General features: G+C 36.6%; 2 protein-coding genes and 2 pseudogenes across 2 annotated transcripts; 2 read left to right on the top strand and 2 right to left on the bottom strand.

Annotated features, from left to right (window-relative positions):
* Positions 1–224: 224 nt before the first annotated feature.
* Positions 225–6,222, top strand: NS2 (asparaginyl-tRNA synthetase 2). The gene is made up of 7 exons (XM_010243463.3): positions 225–997; positions 1,420–1,656; positions 2,048–2,635; positions 3,603–3,853; positions 4,358–4,487; positions 4,581–4,639; positions 5,808–6,222. Exons 1-7 carry the CDS (start codon positions 596–598, stop codon positions 5,989–5,991), a joined length of 1,851 nt encoding a protein of 616 aa, XP_010241765.1. The 5' UTR covers positions 225–595; the 3' UTR covers positions 5,992–6,222.
* Positions 6,223–11,460: 5,238 nt separating this feature from the next.
* Positions 11,461–12,537, bottom strand: LOC104586289 (cysteine-rich repeat secretory protein 55-like). The gene has a single exon (XM_010243464.3). The coding sequence runs from the start codon at positions 12,460–12,462 to the stop codon at positions 11,686–11,688; it is 777 nt and encodes a 258-aa protein (XP_010241766.1). The 5' UTR covers positions 12,463–12,537; the 3' UTR covers positions 11,461–11,685.
* Positions 12,538–16,322: 3,785 nt separating this feature from the next.
* On the bottom strand, positions 16,323–17,245 carry LOC104586290 (cysteine-rich repeat secretory protein 55 pseudogene; annotated as a pseudogene).
* Positions 17,246–19,304: 2,059 nt separating this feature from the next.
* Positions 19,305–19,400, top strand: LOC148803198 (U6 spliceosomal RNA; annotated as a pseudogene).
* Positions 19,401–19,731: the final 331 nt, after the last annotated feature.

Below are 19,731 nucleotides of genomic sequence, written 5' to 3' on the forward strand. Positions count from 1 at the left end.
ATTAACATTATTTATATAATATCTTCAAAAGATTTATTATAATCGGATCATGTGTCAGACCCGGTTGTCCTTCCGGGTTCTTAGGATTTGTTGCACTTTGTCAGGTCGATTCCGATTCCGCTTAATCCCGACCCGATGACAGCCCTTAATGCGGCGCCCGGCCGAGCCACGATGGCGTCAGCTCTACAAAAAATAATAAATCCGTTGGCAGTCTAAACTCCCGCGAAAGCCCAAAGCCGAAGAATACCAAACCCTTCCCTCAGTCTCACTTCCGCCTGCTATTCTCTCTATATTTTTTTGTCTCCCTCTCTCCACTGAGAGCAGGCAGAGATGATCGTACTCCAAAACAATCCCTTTCCTTTTCCTTCAGCCAACACCCACCGCCACCTCTTCTCTATTCAACCCATCAGAGCATTTCCAAAGCAAAGCATCCTTAACCCTCTCTACATCTCCTTGAAACCCATCTTCTCTTATTTAAGCACTTCCAATCACAAACCTTCTTCCCAAATCGAACTCTTCATTTGTCCATTGTGTTTAAACTACTTAATCCCTCCCAAAGATTCAGCCTCTTGGTTTCCCTTTTCAAGGAAAAAGAATGGCGTCCGAAGAAGGTGCTTTCGTCGAGCCCCGTGTTGCCCCTTCGAAGTACTCGGAGAGGGTGGTTCTGAAATCCATCGTGGGTCGTAGTGATCGGGGGTCCGAATTGATTGGGGAGCGAGTTGTGATTGGTGGATGGGTGAAATCATCCAAGGAGCAAGTAAAGGATCTTCCTCAACAACCTGATTCCATGGCGATTGTTCCAGGAAAGCAGAAAGATGTGAGCTGTGTTGAAATTCTTCAGTCACGAATTCCACTTTTCCGATCTATCATGAAGATTTTGGCTGCAAGCCACACCCCCATTCGGGAGAAGTTGGAGATCTTGGCTGCAAAACCTGCCTCCCAACCTTCCATTGTTTACTTGCAAGTAAATGATGGTTCTTGTGTTCCCAATCTTCAGGTATACTAAATTAAGCAATCCCATATCTTAGGAACAAACAATAATGCATAAATGGTTAGAGAAATAGATAGAAGAATAGTAGGTTTCATGACTCATGATTTGTTTTTTTATTGTCTACTTTATGATAATTTATGAATTCTTAAGTGTTAGCTGTTTGGTCTTATATCTGATTAATGGGCCTTATTAGTAACTTCCAAGTTCCAACCAATGGACCATCCGACCTCTTCCAATGCTCATTCCACTGGAAATTGAATGTTACAGATAAACAACAAAGTACATTTAGGAAAACATATAAAATGCCAAAACTTGTACCAAGTTATAAATTCTTTTATACTCTTTGTGCATGTATTAATCTCTTCATTTTTATTGCTTTTTTTTTTTCATTTTAGATACTGCTGTTGAATTTGATTGACTTCTTTCAGGTGATGGTGGAGTCCTCTATAGCTTCTCCCAGTCATCTAACACCTACAGGAACTTCAATTGTCGCAGAAGGTGTACTGGAACAACCATCCATTCCCTGTAAACATGTAGTAGAACTTAAAGTGGAGAAAATCCTACACATCGGGACTGTTGATCCTGCACGATACCCATTGGCAAAGCCAAAAGTACCTTTGGAAGTTCTGCAGGGTTATCCCCATCTTCGTCCTCGCACAATCACGGTAATCTGATTATCCAATGACAATTGAATTGTCCTTGTTTCTTCTGCCTATAGTACTAGTGGATGCCAATAATATGTTAAAATGTTCTTGTAAGATTAAGTCTTATGCATATTTTATATGTAATTTTAAACATTCTGATTTTTTCCACTAAGAACAAATATTTCTGATGATGGGGAAAATTGTTTTAACAAATTTCGTGTCCTATGCAAATATTCCTTCTACTTATCAATTCAATGATGATTTTGCTGAAATTTCTTAAGATTAATAATCACTTCCTATTAGATCTCAATGCCAAAATATGATCATTTAGGATGATTTGAAGAATTATCTTAGTTATCAATGTATGAAGTTGGTTTTTACTCTATTGATTTATGACATACTCATATTGCAGGTAGCATCCATTACTCGAATTCGCAGTGCACTAACCCATGCAACTCATACATTCTTCCAAAATCATGGGTTCCTTTATGTGCACACCCCTGTTATCACTACTACTGATGCTGAAGGTTTTAGTGAGAAGTTCCAAGTTACAACTCATTGTATTGAATCAGATCAGAAATTGGCACCCAAGGCAACACAAGATGACGAAGCTGTTAACCTTGAAAATGTTAAGGCTGCTATAATGGAAAAAAGTAAAAAAATTGAAGAGCTGAAGAGAAGTGAGAGCAATAGAGAGGCACTGTTTGCAGCACTTGAGGATCTGAAGAAGGCCAATGAACTAGCCTCACAATTGGAAGCCAAAGATAAATTGAACCATAGAAATTCAATTGAGTCTGGAAAGAGAGAATTCTCTAAGGATTTCTTCTCTCACAAAACATTCTTAACAGTATCTGGTCAGCTTCACCTTGAGAGTTATGCCTGTTCCCTTGGTAGTGTTTACACATTTGGGCCCAGATTTCGAGCAGAAAAACAACAGAATAGAAAGCATTTGGCAGAGATGTGGGAGGTTGAGCTTGAAATGGCTTTCTCTCACCTAGAGGTAAATAATCTATGTTCATTTTTGTTAGCTCTCCTCTTTGTTAATTATTTTTCATGACTTCCTAGAAATTTATTTTGTTGTCTATAAAATCTAATTTATTAGGCAATCATGCATATATTTTGCAGGTTTATATTTTCTATTGGGAAAATTTCTCTTTTCCTTGAATAATATCTTAACATTGTTATGGGTTTGCATAAAGAAGGTGGTTGTTTAAAGGATTAAATATTTAATTCACAGTATTCATTCCCTTTGTGTATAGTTATATTCTATTGGTTTTTTGTTTAATGGTGTGCACTTGACCTACATGTACCAATTGCTTTAACCTTATTTCAGATTATGTGCAGCTCACCATCCTTTTATGTGATTGCTATTCCAGTGATGAAATTCAGACTAGTATCATCGAAAGGTTCACCAGGCTAGATTGTTCTATATGTAGTTTTGTTCAATTTGATCTCAACATGAGCAAATTCCCTGAGTTAACTAAGTTTCTTATGACTTTATTTCCTTTCTGACTTGTCATAATGCAATTCCTGGACTAATAACATTATTCTTCATGGTCCTTGGGAAAAGTACATGTCGATTGCTGCCAGACAATTCATTCATACTTTTTTATGATATTTTCGACCTTACTCTTTTAATTTTCTTTCTTTCAAATGCAGATATTGCTCTCATTATTCTTCCGTTTTCTTTTCTCTTTATGATGTATACTTTGAGATTGCTGTGATCTTAAAAGAAATAGATGACATGGGGGATAATCATTTTTTCCCAGGAAGTGTTGATTTCATTAAATTATTGTTGAATCATAACAGCAATTATAATGTGGCCCTTCTCAACATGCTGCTTTGGACATATGCCAATTCTTCTGAAATATCTTAAAAAATATTAGTGTCTTAGTAGTTACCTCCTCTCATGTTCATCATATCTATGCTTGCTTCTACTTGAATTAATACTGTTTGTGTGGATCCAGGATGTCATGGCATGTGCAGAAGACTACTTGAAGTTCCTATGCCAATGGGTTTTAGAAAACTGTTCTGAAGATATGCAATTTGTAAAAAAAAGAATAGACAGAAGTGTTACAGATCGTCTTAAATTGGTGGCATCAAATTCATTTGAAAAGATCACTTACACAGAAGCAGTGGAACTATTGATGAAGGTTACGGAGAGGAAATTTAAAGAAAAAATCGAGTGGGGTGTTTCTCTAACTGAAGAACATGAAAGGTATTTATAAAATCCTGAGCATTATACTGCAGTTCAAGCATTTGATGTTTTGCATATAAAGCATGATGGCATGGGGACTGGGGTAAGAGCAAGGAGTAGGGCAGGTAGGAGGTAGTGCAACTAATTGGTTCTGAACACACATATCAGTTCATTGAATTGACTGAGCTAGGCAACCTAAAGGGGTTCTTATTAAGCCAGTTCCCCCTTTGCTTGGGTGGAAATGACACTGCTTCATCCTGTGAGAGGTCTTTGGTTAAGCAAGTACTTTCTGGAAGGAGGTCCTTTGCCCTTCCTGTCATGTTGCATTAGCTGTGATATCTATTAAGAAATAACAAAAAAAAAAAGAAAAACCTTTTCCTTAATAGCCAATTTTGTTGGACCAATAATGTAATTTATGGGTTGAGGCACTGTGGATTTGGCTGTGTTTGTGGTTCTTCATTGAGATAATGAGATGTCATATGATTCCTTCTTCTGGCATTTAACTGCTTTTTTCAATGATCACAGTTATTTGACTGATGAGATTTTTAAGAGGCCTGTAATCATATACAATTTTCCAAAAGAAGTTAAACCATTTTATGCTCGCCTCAATGATGATGGGAAAACAGTTGCAACAGTTGACATAGTTCTACCAAAGGTAAGCTTGCAGTATCTTTATGAAATTAACCCAAAAAAATTTATTTCCATATAGACATTAAGTTCAATTATAATTATGGGTGAATTTCTGTAGGTTGGAACCTTAATTAGAGGTAGTCAAAAGGAGGAGCGCATTGATCTGCTCACTGCAAGGTAATTCCATCATTATGGTGTCATGGAGGCTTGATAAAACTAAATTTGATAAATAAGATTTAATAATTCAGAAAGTGAAAGGAAAGATGAATTCAATATAAATAGAGTGATAAGATGTTTACATAGAATACCTATTTCCAGAATTTGCATGTTTCCATCAATCTAGACCATCCAATTTATGAAAATCCCATCTATCTTTTTGGTACTCTGCTAATGGACCCTCTGTCAAGCCACATAACCTTGCTAATATATAGCACCTCAAAAAGTTTGGATTTTACAGTATTTCTTTTATGTTCCATTTAGAACTGCAGCCTATTTATACAACACTGATTGTTGGGTGCCTGCACTCATGGTGCAGAACCTAATTTTTCCAAGTTGTGATAGGATTGGGGTGCAGAAGTGGAAATGCAGAATGAAATCAAGTATTTGTTGGATACTAGAATGACTAAGTCCCCCCTGCTACACAACACACCAAAAAACAAATAAAACTACCGATTTGACAGGAAAAGTGGGAAAAACTCCTTTACTTTCCATAGCCTATGCAGCTCATATTTTGTAATTGAACAGAAGAACATGGAAATTAGTGGGTCATCCTTTTCTGGTCTTGGTCTGTTTCCCACCTAATCCAAAACACAGCTTAACAGAACAAAATATTGAGAAAATTTTGGTGGAATTAACAAATCCAACTGATAACAAGGACTCCTCTTGTGTCTTCTATCCATATAATCTTTTGTGAGTAAGTTGTCTTTTCATTCAATTTACTAGTTTCCTCCTGGGGTGGGGCTAAAGCTCAATGACAATTTGATGGTGTTTCATGTTTCAGCAATGGGTTTATGAAATTTATTCCTTGATACTGATTTTTTATGTATGGTACTTATTGGTGGTAGTGATGCGGGTGTGTGAGGCTGGGGGTCACTTGCATCCTATGACATGTGTCAACCCACTCTGAAAACACTTGCTAAAGAGGGGATTCATTCACTAGTCTCTCTGTAAAGTACACAAGACCTATACCAACTCTCCTAAAGCGGAAGTTGGTATTTTCCAATTGATAAGGATGAAAATCCTGTGTTTGATATACACGTTCTTCTACTGTTCTACGTGTGACTACATGTGAGCATATCTAACCAGCTCTTCTGTTACTGATACCACCATCTGTGACCATTTGCAGGATCAAGGATTTGGATTTTCCAAGAGAGCAGTATGATTGGTATTTAGATCTTCGCAGGCACGGAACTGTCAAACATTCTGGGTTCAGTCTCAGTTTTGACCATATGGTTCTCTTTGCTTCTGGTCTCATTGACATCAGAGATGTCATCCCTTTTCCCAGGAGTCATGGCAATGTAAGCTACTAATCAAGATCTCTGCTAGAACTTGCGTGGGGTGGAAAATAAAGATTAATGCAAAATCGTTGACTTTCAGGATTGCATTTCTAGTAATTGTATATTGTCCACTGTTATATAATAAATTTCCTTTGTGTTCAGAGATAATTGTCCTCTAGTTCAAGGTGGAAGTAATCCATGTATATAGATGTTCAGATGTAATATTTCATTTATACAATCATCCAACAGATTGTCCTTTCATTGTGTTGTGAACTTGTGTTCTCACTAGCAAGTTAATATTGGGTATTGAAATAGATTGCTTAAAATCAATGGGTTGGCCATGTGGCACTGGTAGTTAGGGGTGTCAATAGACCGGTTTTGAGTTGGACACCGCCAAAATCAAAATCAATTTGGACGGATTGGATGGACCAGTAAGACATTGAATTGGACCAGTCCAAACTTAATGGCCGAAGTATTTATTGGATTGGATTGGATTGCATCTGGTCCATCCATAGTGGATTTATATTGGATTGGGTCAAATTGAACCAATATCTGGTCCATTGATAAAAAATAAGAATATAGGTGTCAATGGACTAGGTTTGGATTGGAACCAATCTAAATTAAAACCAATTTGAACAGATTGGACAGGCCAGACACATTGATTTGGACTGGTCCAAAATGGTCCAAAGTATTCATCGGAATGGATTGGACCTGGTCATCTATAATGGACCCATGTTGGACTGGATTGGATTGCACCAATATTGGTCCATTGACAGCCCTATTGGTAGTGGAACAAATTAAATAGCTGATGATAATATCGAAGTTACCTTTAGACCTAAGGGATCCCTTGAGATGCATTAAGGTGTTGGAAAGTATTGCAGCGGAAGCGTGCCTGTGATGTGCAATTTAAAATTTTGAATTCTAATGTGAATAGAATAAACTGCAAATCAGATTGGAGAAACTCTTTCTTCCAGATCTGATCGACATGATCATTGTATCAAAATATTCTCGGACGGTCGGACCTTTGAAAAACCAGAGTGCAGCCTAACAGTGAAGAAGCTTATCACGAGCGTAGTAAACTATTAGTGGAGTTCACGCCCAAAGAGAAGAACAGACCTATGCAATTTCAGCGGCCCGTTTTAGATAGCACAACTTTTGGCTTGCTTCAACTGGTCCTCCAAGGCTTTGCTGAGCGAGTCAGCAACAAGAAGACCTTCCAATGTGTGAAAATAAACTCACAAAGAAGGTAAAAGGCTGATATCAATTCACTGTTCGAAGGGTCGAAAGGAAGGACAAAGATCTCTCCATTTTCTCACTAGGCCAAACTTAGGAAGAAGCTAGGTGATGCCTGAATCGACCAGACTTATTTGGGGTCTCTTAGAACTCTAATCCCAAACTTTCTCTAAAATCAGTCCTAGTAGGAAAGGAGAGAGCTGGAATTCTCCCTCTCCTAATTCAGCCATAATTGCTATTAATAGTTTCTTAGTCAACCTATTTATCTACTAAATAACCAACTCAACCTTTCCTACTTCTATTGCTGCCCATACAACTAACTGACTAAGTGTACTTCCTTTGGTTATGCGTGGAACCCATTAGAATCCAACTTCACCCGACCAATAAGACTCTTTGGTTTCTACCATAGTTGGGTCAAATCCAACGTGAGTGTGTGGACCCACATGGAATCAAATGAGATCCGGACTCATCAATTTGACACTTCATTGAGATCACATCAGCGATATGGAATCAATTCGCCACTTCATTGAGATCCCATCAGCGCCCCACAGAGCATACCCCCACAGGCGCCTCACATCCACATCTCAGTCAGCGTGCATTGAGAAACTAGTGAGTGAATCCCAATCGCGTATTGGAAACATCTCCCAATCGTGAATCCCTGTGTTTGATATACACATGTCCCAATACACGCGATTGGGATGTTCCGTGCGCCGATGCGAACTCCACTCCATTAAGAGCAATCAATCCCAGCTGTAAGGGCCTAATTTAAGCCCATTAATAGCACCATATAATCTGGATTTTGCCATCCTCAAAGCTCAGATTGATTCGCCCAGACCGAAAAAAATATCTATCACGTTATTAATCCTGAATAAATACTTGCGGTGAAGTCTCTCTATTTGACAAATATCCATCACTACAATATGGAAGGACTTATTCTATAAGCTTTGTAGACAGTGACATGTCCTCTTCCAAGACGAGAATCCCAGAAATTCATATGCACGTTGAATTTTCAAAATAAATTATTTACCTAAATAATATTATTTTCCAAAACCATTTCGAAATAGATTCCTTCACATCAGCCACTCACTTGAACTCCTTCATTACTGCTCCAATATACTCAATTTATTGACTCCATAAGAATCTCACTAGATATATTTGAAACAAATAATTCCGAAAAACCAGTGCCAATAGTAAGTCCAAGAATTATAAGCAACGATTTAGATTCCTTACCAATCACTAAGTCCAAATGTTAACCCTAACAGATGAGACTTACACTATCCCTCCTCTTCTCCTTAGGTAACATAAAGTATGTCAGTCTTATTGGAATATACTGCCCATGTCTAATTTAATCATGATTTTTAAAAACAAATTGGTGATCGAATCGGTCAGGGGTCAGATTACCGGTTTGAATGGTCTGATCGTTTGATTCGAACGGTCGGCATATTCTGATAAAAGAAATAAAAAAATTTAAAAAATTGAGAAACGGTCAAAACCGTTTGAACCATTTGAACCATTCAAACTGTTCGAACGATTAACTGGCCAGTTCAGCAGTTTGCTGACCAAAATCAACGGGTTTTTGGGCAAGCGGTTTTAGAGAAAAAATGGAACCGGTCAAGTGACCAATTCCCAGTTTTTCTGGTCCAACCGTCCGATCCGGTCCGGTTTTAAAAACCATGATTCTAATTGAGAACAAATTTGGTCTGTACACAGAAGAAGATGTCTTAGGTCTTAATCCTAAAATGCAGAACAAAGACTTTCACAAAAACATACCCAAGTGATACAAGTAACCAAATCACAAACTGCTATTTTGTTAATGATAAATACAATGTACATGATATACTGGATAATGAGGGCATGTATTGTCCAACACAAGGATCTGTCTCTAAACAGTTCAGACTTGATCCTTGAGTCCCTAACACAAAATTTACACAAGTTTGGATCCCTAGTTTGTACAATTCCTTATTTGTCTATTAAACTAGCGAATGACCCCGTACTAAGTACGGGGAAATTTGCTGTTATATATAAAATTTTACTAATTTTAATGAATAATAAATGTTAGTTATTAATATAAATTATTAATAAAAGATTAATTATTTATCTTTTACATTTTATTACTAATATAAATTAAAATATCATTTCCAAAGTTATAAACACATTTATTGTTTTCTATAATAATGAAATAACAATTATTACATTAGTTTAACTTTTATTACCTTAATTTAAATTTACTTTTCTTATAGCTATGATGCAAGAGAATATAAATAATATATATATATATATATATATATATATATATATTAATATATATAATTGGGGACAGGGTGGGGTGTGGACTTCACTCCCCGTCCCCTGTCCCCAATCAGGTTTCCTATTAATCCCATCCCCACCCTGTCCCCCCACTAAGGTAGTCTCCATCTCCATCACCACCTGATCAGGGAGGTTGGGTACTCGATGAGGATGGGAAAATTTTCACCCCTACCCCCGGGTTGTATAGCCCCATAGAGCAATAAGCTTTTAAGTCCAATAAACCCTAACATCTTTTTTCCATACGGGGCCCATAAAGAAGACTTGTGATTGTCAACTTAATAAATTGAAAATAATTAAGAATCAATTGAAATGAGATGAGTTTCTTTACTCATGATGTCAATTAAGGGTGTCAATGGACCGGTTTTGGATTGGATCCTGTTCAGTCCAAAATCAATTTGGACGAATTAGATGGACCAACAAGACATATTGAACTGGACCAATTCAGTCCAAAATATTTATTAGATTGGATTGGACCTGGTTCATCCGTAACAAATTTGTATTGGACTGGGTTGGATAAAGCCAATATCTGGTCCATTGGTATAACATAAGAATATATGTGTCAATGGACCGGGTTTAGGTTGAAATCAATCTAAATCAAAATGAATTTGAACAGATTGGACGGTCCAGACATTGAACTAGACCGGTCCAAATTGGTCCAAAACAGTCATTAGATTGAATTAGACCTGGTCGACTCATATTGGACTAGATCAGATTAAACCAAATCCAATCCAATTGACACCCCTAATGTCAATACACTGATACATAATGATGAAATTGCTAGCCCTTAACAACACAAGGGCTAATCCAACATCTTAGGCAAAATTGATAACAAACTCTCGAGGTGTTATTTTGCTATTAACTACATTTAGTCAGAAACATAACCTTTGTTTAGACCACCAATAAAGTTAGAAGTTCTATTTAGCATTCTTGCTAGTTCGAAAAATCCCAGACAACGCATGGAAAATGTTGGGCACTCTTGCAAATGTTGCCAAGCGCCCTTGTTAATTGATTAGAGCAGTAGTCAATTGATTTCAATATGGGCCTCACTTTTTCTTCTGGTTTAAAGTTGGGCATTGTTATGCCCTGATTATTTATCTAGAATCAAATTTCTGCCCAACTTGAAGTAAAGTCCAAATGACAGTATGACCCATAAGGTTAATGTGTAAAGTAGATTTTCAAAGAGACAAGAAGCAATTCGTTTAGGCTCCTTTTGTTTGTATTGCAAATTCAAAACAGATGCAAAATTTATATTCAGTGCAGATTTTCATGCATTTCTTTGTATCCACAATTTGCACCCTACCTGATGCAATGGTTTCACTTTTTTTTTTGTAACATGTACACTTATTAACACTTATTAGCACTTAGAATGCAAATTTGACATCCTGAAAGCTGATGCAAATTTTACACCACCTTCTTCCTACCTTCAATCTCTCCCATATAAAGTAAGGACCGCATCATTTTTCTTTACACTTGACTCGTTCAAACAGACAACCTTCCTTCCACAATGATTTTCTCTCACATAAATTGGAGACCACGTTTACTCCTCCCCAAGGTTTTTAAAACTGAACCGGACAACAACAGTCAGGGGTCTGGTTCCTGGGTTGAACAGTCCAATTGTTCGAACCAAATGGATGGCCCATTCTAACAAAAAATAAAAAATTAAAAAATAGTTAAAACTGTTAGATGGTTCAAACGGTTCAACCGCTTGAGTCAGCAGTTTGCTGACTATATCAATAGTTTTTGATGAAATAACGATTCTGGGGTAAAAAGGAAATTGTCACCTGACCAGTTGTCGATTTTTCCGGTCCCGTTTTGAAAACCATGCTCCTCCCAAACAAATAAAAGAATGCAAAATATTAAACAAAAGTTACAATTTTTTCACTCAGCTCATTTTCAGTCCGGTCCATGCATTTGCAGCAAGTAATCCATGAGAAGTTAACCCCACAGTTGTGTTTGTAGGCAAAAAAAAAAAAAAAAAACAAAGAGGAAAAAAAGGAAAAGAGTCATGCATCTACCATCAAAAGTACAAGTAGAAAATAATATTTTTTTTCTTGCTTCAAACCAAATGGTTACTTACCACCAGGCCTCCATGATTTTGCTTTCCACTTCTTTATTTCAAGGAAAATGTGCAGATACATTATCTCACTGGACATTATCACTGGATTGTATCTTTCTATCTTTAAGTAGTCATGGATGCATAACAGCTCTCAAATACTTACCTGATGAACCAGTACTGTTGCTTGAGTCTTGAGGGAAAAAGAAGGGATAGAGCTCATACCGGACATAACAACTACTGTATAGAACTCGGCAGCCCTTCCGGTGCTCGCAGAACACCGGGAAGTTGCCGACGGCTATGGCTAAGCACTGAGCACATGGTAGCTGAGACAGGTCTCTAGTGCATTGCACCAATGCATATAGAGTTACAAAAGGTGTCAACTTGGTCTTTCCTTTACCCAACCCACCATTTTTAGGCACCAAAGCTTGTTCTCTCACTTGATCCATTAGAGCTCCAAGATCCTTGTCGAATGTCTCTGGATCTGTTACATTCTCCACATTCCAGTAGAATATTCCGAAAGCTGTATCGACTTCTCCTATGAAGTTCTGAATATCATACCGCAAGAAACAATAATCAAACCATATCCTGGCATCAGCTTGATTTGGACAGAGTTGGCGGATCTGCTTTGCTGCGTCTTGGATGCAGCTCGAGCAGTCCTTCTTGCTCACGTCCCCCCTGCATTGGGCAAGTCCATAGACTCGATCCTCGCCTACGCCATAGGAAGTAGCAGTGAAGCCATTTGAGGAGGTCTTTGACACCAGATCAGCTAACAAATGATCAATGTTGGCTGATTTCGGGCTGTCACTGCTTATGTTCTTGTCTTTGTTGCAGAACTCCCCCAAGTGCTCTGCTGTGCAATTGCAAACGAGGAAGAGGAAGAAAAGAAGAAGATAATTGAACAATGCCATAGCATTATTTCTTCTACCTTTTCATTGCAGCTTTTTTTTTCATGGGTTTCTTATTATTATAAAGGTTGAAGAGTATTAAAATAGCTGTATGGGGCTAACTGTACCACTGTTCCATAGCAGACTTTCTTGACCATGGACTACTTGCTTTCTTCCACTATGTTGAGTGGAGTTGAATCCTTGGATGATAGTTTTCTGGCCTTATCTTTATCTATTTGATTTTAAGAAAATTAAAATTCATCATTGTATCTAGAAACTTGAGATTTTTGTTGTAACACTAGGACCGGACAAGAAGGTTGAACCGGTGATCTAACAACCTTTTGGGTCCCGGTTAAATAACGGTTTTCACGGTTTAAATGGGCTCACCACCCGGTTAACTGATAAAACCATGACACAATGAGCATTTTGATTTAGTTGTATTGTTATTGTTATTGTTATTGTTGTGATAATGCAAATGATTTCACTTGTATTGGATAAACTGAGGGCCTGTTTGGTTCACAGAAACAGGGGTCTGGAATTGGAATCGAATGGGCTATTTCAATTTCAACTGTTTGGTTGGATGGAATTGGAATTCCCATTTCCATTCAAGATGGAATGGCATTCCTCCATTTGGGAATGGTCATTCCCTTCCCCTCTCTTGAGAATAAAATTCCATTTCAAGTTATTTCAATTCTCGTTCTGATTCCTGTTTGAATCAAACAAACTGTAGGAACATTCCGACCGATTTTCATTCTGATTCCGATTCAATTTTAACTGTGAACAAAACGGGCCCTGAGTGTTTTCCAGTAGGATAATAATGGGCCGGGCCCAAATCCAAGTCTCAACAGGTTGGGTCCATGGGTTAGCCTGAGTCCTTGATAAAAGAAACAGAAAGCAGGCTTACTAGGTTGAGCCAAGGCTGCAAATTAGTGTGCCAACTCCATAATTGACACCCATACTTCCAGCACAGTCTGACCCTATTACATAGAAGTCATGGCCAAATCTCAACTCTTTAAATGTTGAAACCGAGTTCTTATCATCTTATGGCTGATTACTGTCTAAATTTGACATTTGGTGCCTCATAGGAGTTTTTATTACTCACTGACTTTTGTCCTGACTATCCAAAGTCTTCATACTTTGTCTCCTCGTTATGTGATTAATTGTGCAGGAAGAATTCAAAGCTTTTGTCTTTGTAACTGTTATTAGGTATGCCGTATGCAATAATCACGGGGAGAAAAATATTGTATAAAGCTAGGTTTGATTGTAAGACTTTATGACCAGAGTAATTAAGCACCCTCACCGAAGCTATCAAAGAAGGTATTACCTAGCCTACAACAGCAATCCGCGCGTTGAAGGGAGGGTTTAAGAAGAGCCGTTTCATAAGCTTAAGTAACTGAATTGAATGACTTATTTCTTTGTTTTTGTCTTTTAGTGATTGAGTTGTTAAAGTGTTCATTAACTTAATGGCTGAAGTTGATGAAGTTGGGTTGTAACCTCAAAATGTGTTAATATTTATCAGGAAAATTCCATATTAGTATCTTGTACTTTGGGCCTAGTATTAGTATGGTCTCTGAACTTTAAAATGCGACAATCCAGTACCCAAACTTTTAAAACGTGTCAATTCAGTACCTACCGTTAACCAGTTGTTAATCAGCCGTTAAGTAGCATTTGAAAAAAATAAAAATGCCCTTCAGGTGCTATCTAATTTTCTTTATCAACCATTCAAACATTGACAAAAAATTAACAATCCCAAATCCTTGCTTCTTTTATTCAAGATAGGGTTATGTCTCGGTGGGCATTTTGAACCCCAACTTTTTTGAATAAAAGAGGCAAGGATTTAGGACTTAATTTTTTGTTAATATTTGAATGATTGATAATGAAAATTAGATGACATTTGAAGGACATTTGTATCTTTTTCAAAGGTATTTAACAGCTGGTTAACAATAGATACTGCATTGATATGCTTTGAAAATTCAGGTACTGAATTATCACATTTTAAAGTTTGAAAACCAAAATAACATTAAGCCCAAAATACAGGATATTAATCGAAAATTTTCTGATATTTATTTATATTACACACTAAAAGATAAAGCAATAAAACATTCAGTTTAGCCCCTCATGAAATGGTAAATTGATTATCAATGTTAAGTTAAAACATAACCATGTAACCAATCTGGCTGAACATGAGAAATCTTAGTGCTTGTTTAGGATGGATGACTTTAGTGTATGCAATGGCTTCGAGCTTTGCAAGGTGGGCCCCACATTAAAAAAAACGTCCTGAAGCTATGTTTGATCATTTTGGTAAAAATCTGGGAAGCCAAAATAAGCTTTCGTGCATGCGTAGCTCCTGGATTTACAAAGTGGGCCCTACATAAGAAAGCCTTTGAAGCTATATTTGGTCATTTTGGTGAAAAACCTGAATATTCCAAACAAGCTTTCATTGGGTGAAGAAATCAATTTTTAGATGAAATTAGTTTAAAACGGCTCAGTAAAAGCAGTTAAGCAGCTCAATCAAAGGTGGACTACTCCTCCCAAAACAGGCCCTTAGTTCGATCATCAGATCAAAATATTAATTAATACCATACCACTGGCCAGTGCACCCAAATATGCATTATATGTAAAAGAGTTTTTAAAACCTTGGAATTATCAAATATATCCTCCAATTAATCATTTAGAAAAAGTGAAAAAGATAAAAAAAAATGGACCTATTTGGCATTTCTTTTTGTATGGTCTTTTGGCTGTTTATAAGCTGGATAGATCGATTTTCGGTCTATTTTCATTTAGTTTGTGGAAGATTTAATCGTCAAAAGCTAGAACATCGAAAAGATACGAAAAGCCTATTTTAGACTGATTTCGGAAAACTCCAAATAAAGCTTTTCGCCTTTTATTCTTGCACAGAAAAAACAGAAAGATATAATATCTACCAAACTAACCTTAGACTATTCAGATCTTCATGAAAAAGCTTAATGCATTTTTTGACCTTTAAAACTATCGGAAAATCTTCCCAAAAAGATGCCTCAAACGGGACTGATATATACCAATAATTTTGAGTATCGAACTTAATTATTAATATTTTAATCCTTGGAAAGCATGCACTGGTTGTGGAGAATCAAAAGTATATCTAACATTCAAAAGGTTGCTTATTAACGACGGTGCCATGGAGGAGGTTTGAGGGTCAACTGCTTTTCCCTGTGGGTGAACAGGTCAGCAGTTCAATACCATTGGGTCAAAGGGTCTATTCATAACATCCTAACAAATAAAATTATTTCAAAAAATAAGATACAATAATACAAATGCAAATTTTACACAACCTTTTCGATCTTTGCTCTCTCCCATATAAAGTGTAGGGACCACATCATTTCAGTCCCCACTTTACTCAATCAACTAGATAAACTTCCTCCCACCCTGATTTTCTTTCACATAAATTGGGGAATGGGGATAATATGACAACATTTGCTTTTCAATTTACTCAAGAGTGTAAATACAAATATGTTCTATACAAAACCTTCTTACATTTTTATATTTATATTTTGACTTTTAATTCATTTGCACTCCCATACAAAACAAAACTCTAATGCAAACTGATTCCTTTGAAGAGTAATGACAAATACTCCCATAATAAGTCAACCTCACTACTGTTTTTGTGGTAGGTAAGAAAAAAAAGGGAGAATAACGGTTCAACTCCGGGTTAGGATTCTTTTAGGCCCAAAATACAATTAAGGTAGGTACCAGTTTGGAATTGATGTTAACTTATGGGCAAGCATTAATGTATAAAGTGGGAATATTTAACATTTTGAATTTTTATAGGTCTACAGTGTAATTCAGAAATCTGTAATGGGACTGTCATTACTTTTCCGAAAAAAAAAGGAACAGAAAAGGAACCATCTACAATCAAAACTCAGAAGTACAATTAGAAAACAAAATTTATTTTCTTGCTTCAAACCAAATGGGCACTTATTGACATGCAGATACATAGTCTCACTGGGCATTCCAGCAATTGGAGATTCAATCCTTTAACAAGTAGTCATGGATAGATAGCTGCCCTCAAATACTTAGCTGATGAAGCAGAGTAGGTTGAATTACTCAGAGGGAAAAAGAAGGGATAGAGCTCATACTGGGCAAAGCAACTTCCGTATAGAACTCGACAGCCCTTCCGGTTCAAGCAAAACACTGAGAATTGGCTGATGGCTATGTCTAAGCACTTACCACATTGTAGCTTAGATAGGTCTCTAGTGCATTGCACCAAGGCGTATAGAGTTTCAGAAGATGTCAAGCTGATAACTCCTTTATTACCAAACAATCCAACACTGGAACTCTCCAAAGCTTGTTTTCTCACTCGATCCATTAGAGCTCCAAGTTTCAGGTAGAAGTTAGCAGGATTTGTTATGTTCTGCACATTCCAATATATTATTCCGAAAGATACATCGGCTTTTCCTGTGAAGCTCTGAATGCCAAAACGCAAGAAACAATAATCGAACCATGTCCATGCTTCACCTTGATTTGGGCAGCGTTGGCGGATCTGCATTGCTGCATCTTGGATGCAGCTCGAGCAGTGCTGCTTGGTTGCATCCCACCTGCATTGGGCTAGGACATAGGTTGGGTTGATGCCTACTCCATATGAAGTAGAAGAAAATCCATTGGAGGGGAGATTTGCCACCAGATTAATTAATAAGTGATTAATGTTGGCTGATTTCAGACTATCAGGGCTTATGAATGTATTTTTGCCGCAGTACTCCCCCAAGAAATCTGCCTTGCAATTGTAAAAGAAGAGGAGAAAGAGGAGAAGAAAATAATTGAACAAAGCCATAGCAGTTCTACTACTTGTGCAATGCAGCTTTTTCTCCAAGGGTTTCTTATATAAGGTTGCAAAGTGGAGCTATCAGTACCACTGATCCATAACAGATTCTCTTAACCATGGGCTTAATTGCTTCTTCCGATGAGTTGAGTGGAGTTGAAGAATCAGGTTCTGACCCTACTTTTTTTTTGCCATTTGGCACATCTTTCTAAAAGAATCTTTCAAAATCTCAGCAAATAAAGAGACCCACTGAGTTTCTTGTAAAGTTTTGTCTGAAAGTAACATATTCATAAAAACATGTATGTGGATCTAATTAATACTATACAAATGTAGAATGGCACATGGACCCGTGAAAATATGTATTATTTTATTAATTATTAATTTAAATACCCTACATTTAATTTATCAATTATTTAATACATATTTTATTTATTGCATTTTACTTCTTTTATAATTAATCGTTAAGTACTAATTAATGACTATTATTTTACTTTTAAGTATTGCATGTTAATCATTTTGTAACTATTTATTAATTATTAATTATTAATATTAATGTTCGTGTTTATAATAATAATATTATTATATGATGATAATAATTTATAAACTATATTGTTATTTATGACATGTTCTAGGAAGCTGAAAAGATTTTCAAGCATTTTTATTTCGGGTCTATTGGTCTTTCAAATGGAGTCTTTTGACCTTTTGTTCTATCCATTACCAAGTGGAAGTAGACCACTTAATAAATTTTCCAAGCATCCCCCTTTATTTATTTGATTTTAGAGAATTAAAATGAGTTTGCTTATTCGACTATAAATATTGAGTAGGGTTGAAGAATCCTTTCTGACATTATCTTTAATTGCTTGATTTAACTAATTTAAAATGGATTTCCTACTTCACCATGGGTTCGCTTCATCCACTATGGGCTGGCTACTTTCACTATGTCGAGTAGAGTTGAAGAATCTTTTCTGACGTTAGTTTATTTATTTGATTTTAGATAATTAAAATTCCTCAATGTATCCAGGAATAGCCCAAGTGTTTCCAATGGTAATGGGCTGGGCGAGCCAAGTCTCAACAGATTGGGTCCATGGTGGGTTAACTTGAATCCTTGATAACAGAAATAGAAAACAAGCTTGCTACTTGCTAGGGTGGGCTCAAAGCTTCAAATTGCAATATTGCATGAACCGACACCCAAATGCACAGTCTGACCCCGTTACTTATCTAAAATGCTAAGTCAAAGGTCGAATCTCAACTTGTTAGATGTCGAAACTGAGTTCTTATAGCTGATGAGCTCATTCTGGTCTAAATTTGTCATTTGATGCCTGGCCTCTGTCCTCTCCAAAGTCTTCATACTTTATGGGTCTGTTATGTAATTAATAAAGCAATCAGATTTCAAGGCCTGAATAACTAAAGAGGGGGTTGCATTAGGTTGACATTGATATTAAAACTTCTGTCAAATTCTCATTATCATGGGACATGATTTATCATTTTATGTTCATGCCAAGACATCTTCTAGAAATGTCACCCTATACCTTAACATTAGGCCTCCTTCATTTTTCAAAAAGATATTTACTTATCCAAGTAAGTGTTATTTAGGAAATACTTTTTCAGTCAAGTAAATTTACTTGTGTTCTTTTGATTCTTAGGTAAATTATATAATGATTCTTTTATCCACAAAAAGCCATTGTTAGAATAGGTAAAATTGCCAAATTTTTTCTAAGTGGGAAAGTTATTTACCAATTCGGGAGAGAAGTATTAGGGAAAGTGATTTTTCTACTATAAAAAATGAGCACGGAAAAAGTGGTAAATGGGATCTACAATCCCATTGGCCAACTCCCTCCCCTGTAGAATCCACAAAATGAATGGGGCCTAAGTGTAAAATGGGTAGGGATATGTCAGGATTGAATGGAATGGCAAAACAAGATTCATGTAGGTAACCGACCCCATATGGTTGAGATAAGGCTTGGATGATGGTGATGATTTCAAAGCTTTTGTCTTTGTTATTAAGTAGGCAATAATCATTATGAGAAAATTATGGCATAAAGATATGTGTCATTGTATGATTGTTAACAAAAGTGCCCTCTCCGATAAAATTGGAACTATAAGAGAAGATTAGCATGGCCCTTGCGCAAGGATGACACACACAAATTAAGAAATGCAATAGGATCTCATGCAAGCAAAAACTCCACACATACTCTAAAATCAAGGGCATCCAATTGTACATTGGGAACATCTCCCTATGAATTTTAATAATACTTGTACAAGATATATTTTGTTGGAAAATGTTTTAGAATATGGTTGCAACTACAATCAAGCTAAGTTTCCAAAGAAGAATAGATTCAAACTTAGGAAATTATATATAGCAAACAGATAATAAGTGAAGGGATGAGAGATCCATCATATGGATGGCCGAACCCTAAAAGAAGGTAGGGCAAAATTTCAAAAAATTTTCTCTCTCCCATGTGGGAATCACATTCCCTGTTTTAGAAAAATTATATTTT

This window comes from Nelumbo nucifera, chromosome 1 (genome assembly GCF_055504915.1).
Source record: "Nelumbo nucifera cultivar China Antique chromosome 1, China Antique-T2T, whole genome shotgun sequence".
Lineage (NCBI taxonomy): Eukaryota > Viridiplantae > Streptophyta > Magnoliopsida > Proteales > Nelumbonaceae > Nelumbo > Nelumbo nucifera.

Coding starts and splice junctions, on each gene's coding strand:
- LOC104586289 (XM_010243464.3), bottom strand. CDS start 12,462: ATGGCATTGTTCAATTATCTTCTTCTTTTCTTCCTCTTCCTCGTTTGC.
- NS2 (XM_010243463.3), top strand. CDS start 596: ATGGCGTCCGAAGAAGGTGCTTTCGTCGAGCCCCGTGTTGCCCCTTCG. Junction 3,854..4,357: donor CTAACTGAAGAACATGAAAG/GTATTTATAAAA, acceptor CAATGATCACAG/TTATTTGACTGATGAGATTT. Junction 4,488..4,580: donor TTGACATAGTTCTACCAAAG/GTAAGCTTGCAG, acceptor GAATTTCTGTAG/GTTGGAACCTTAATTAGAGG.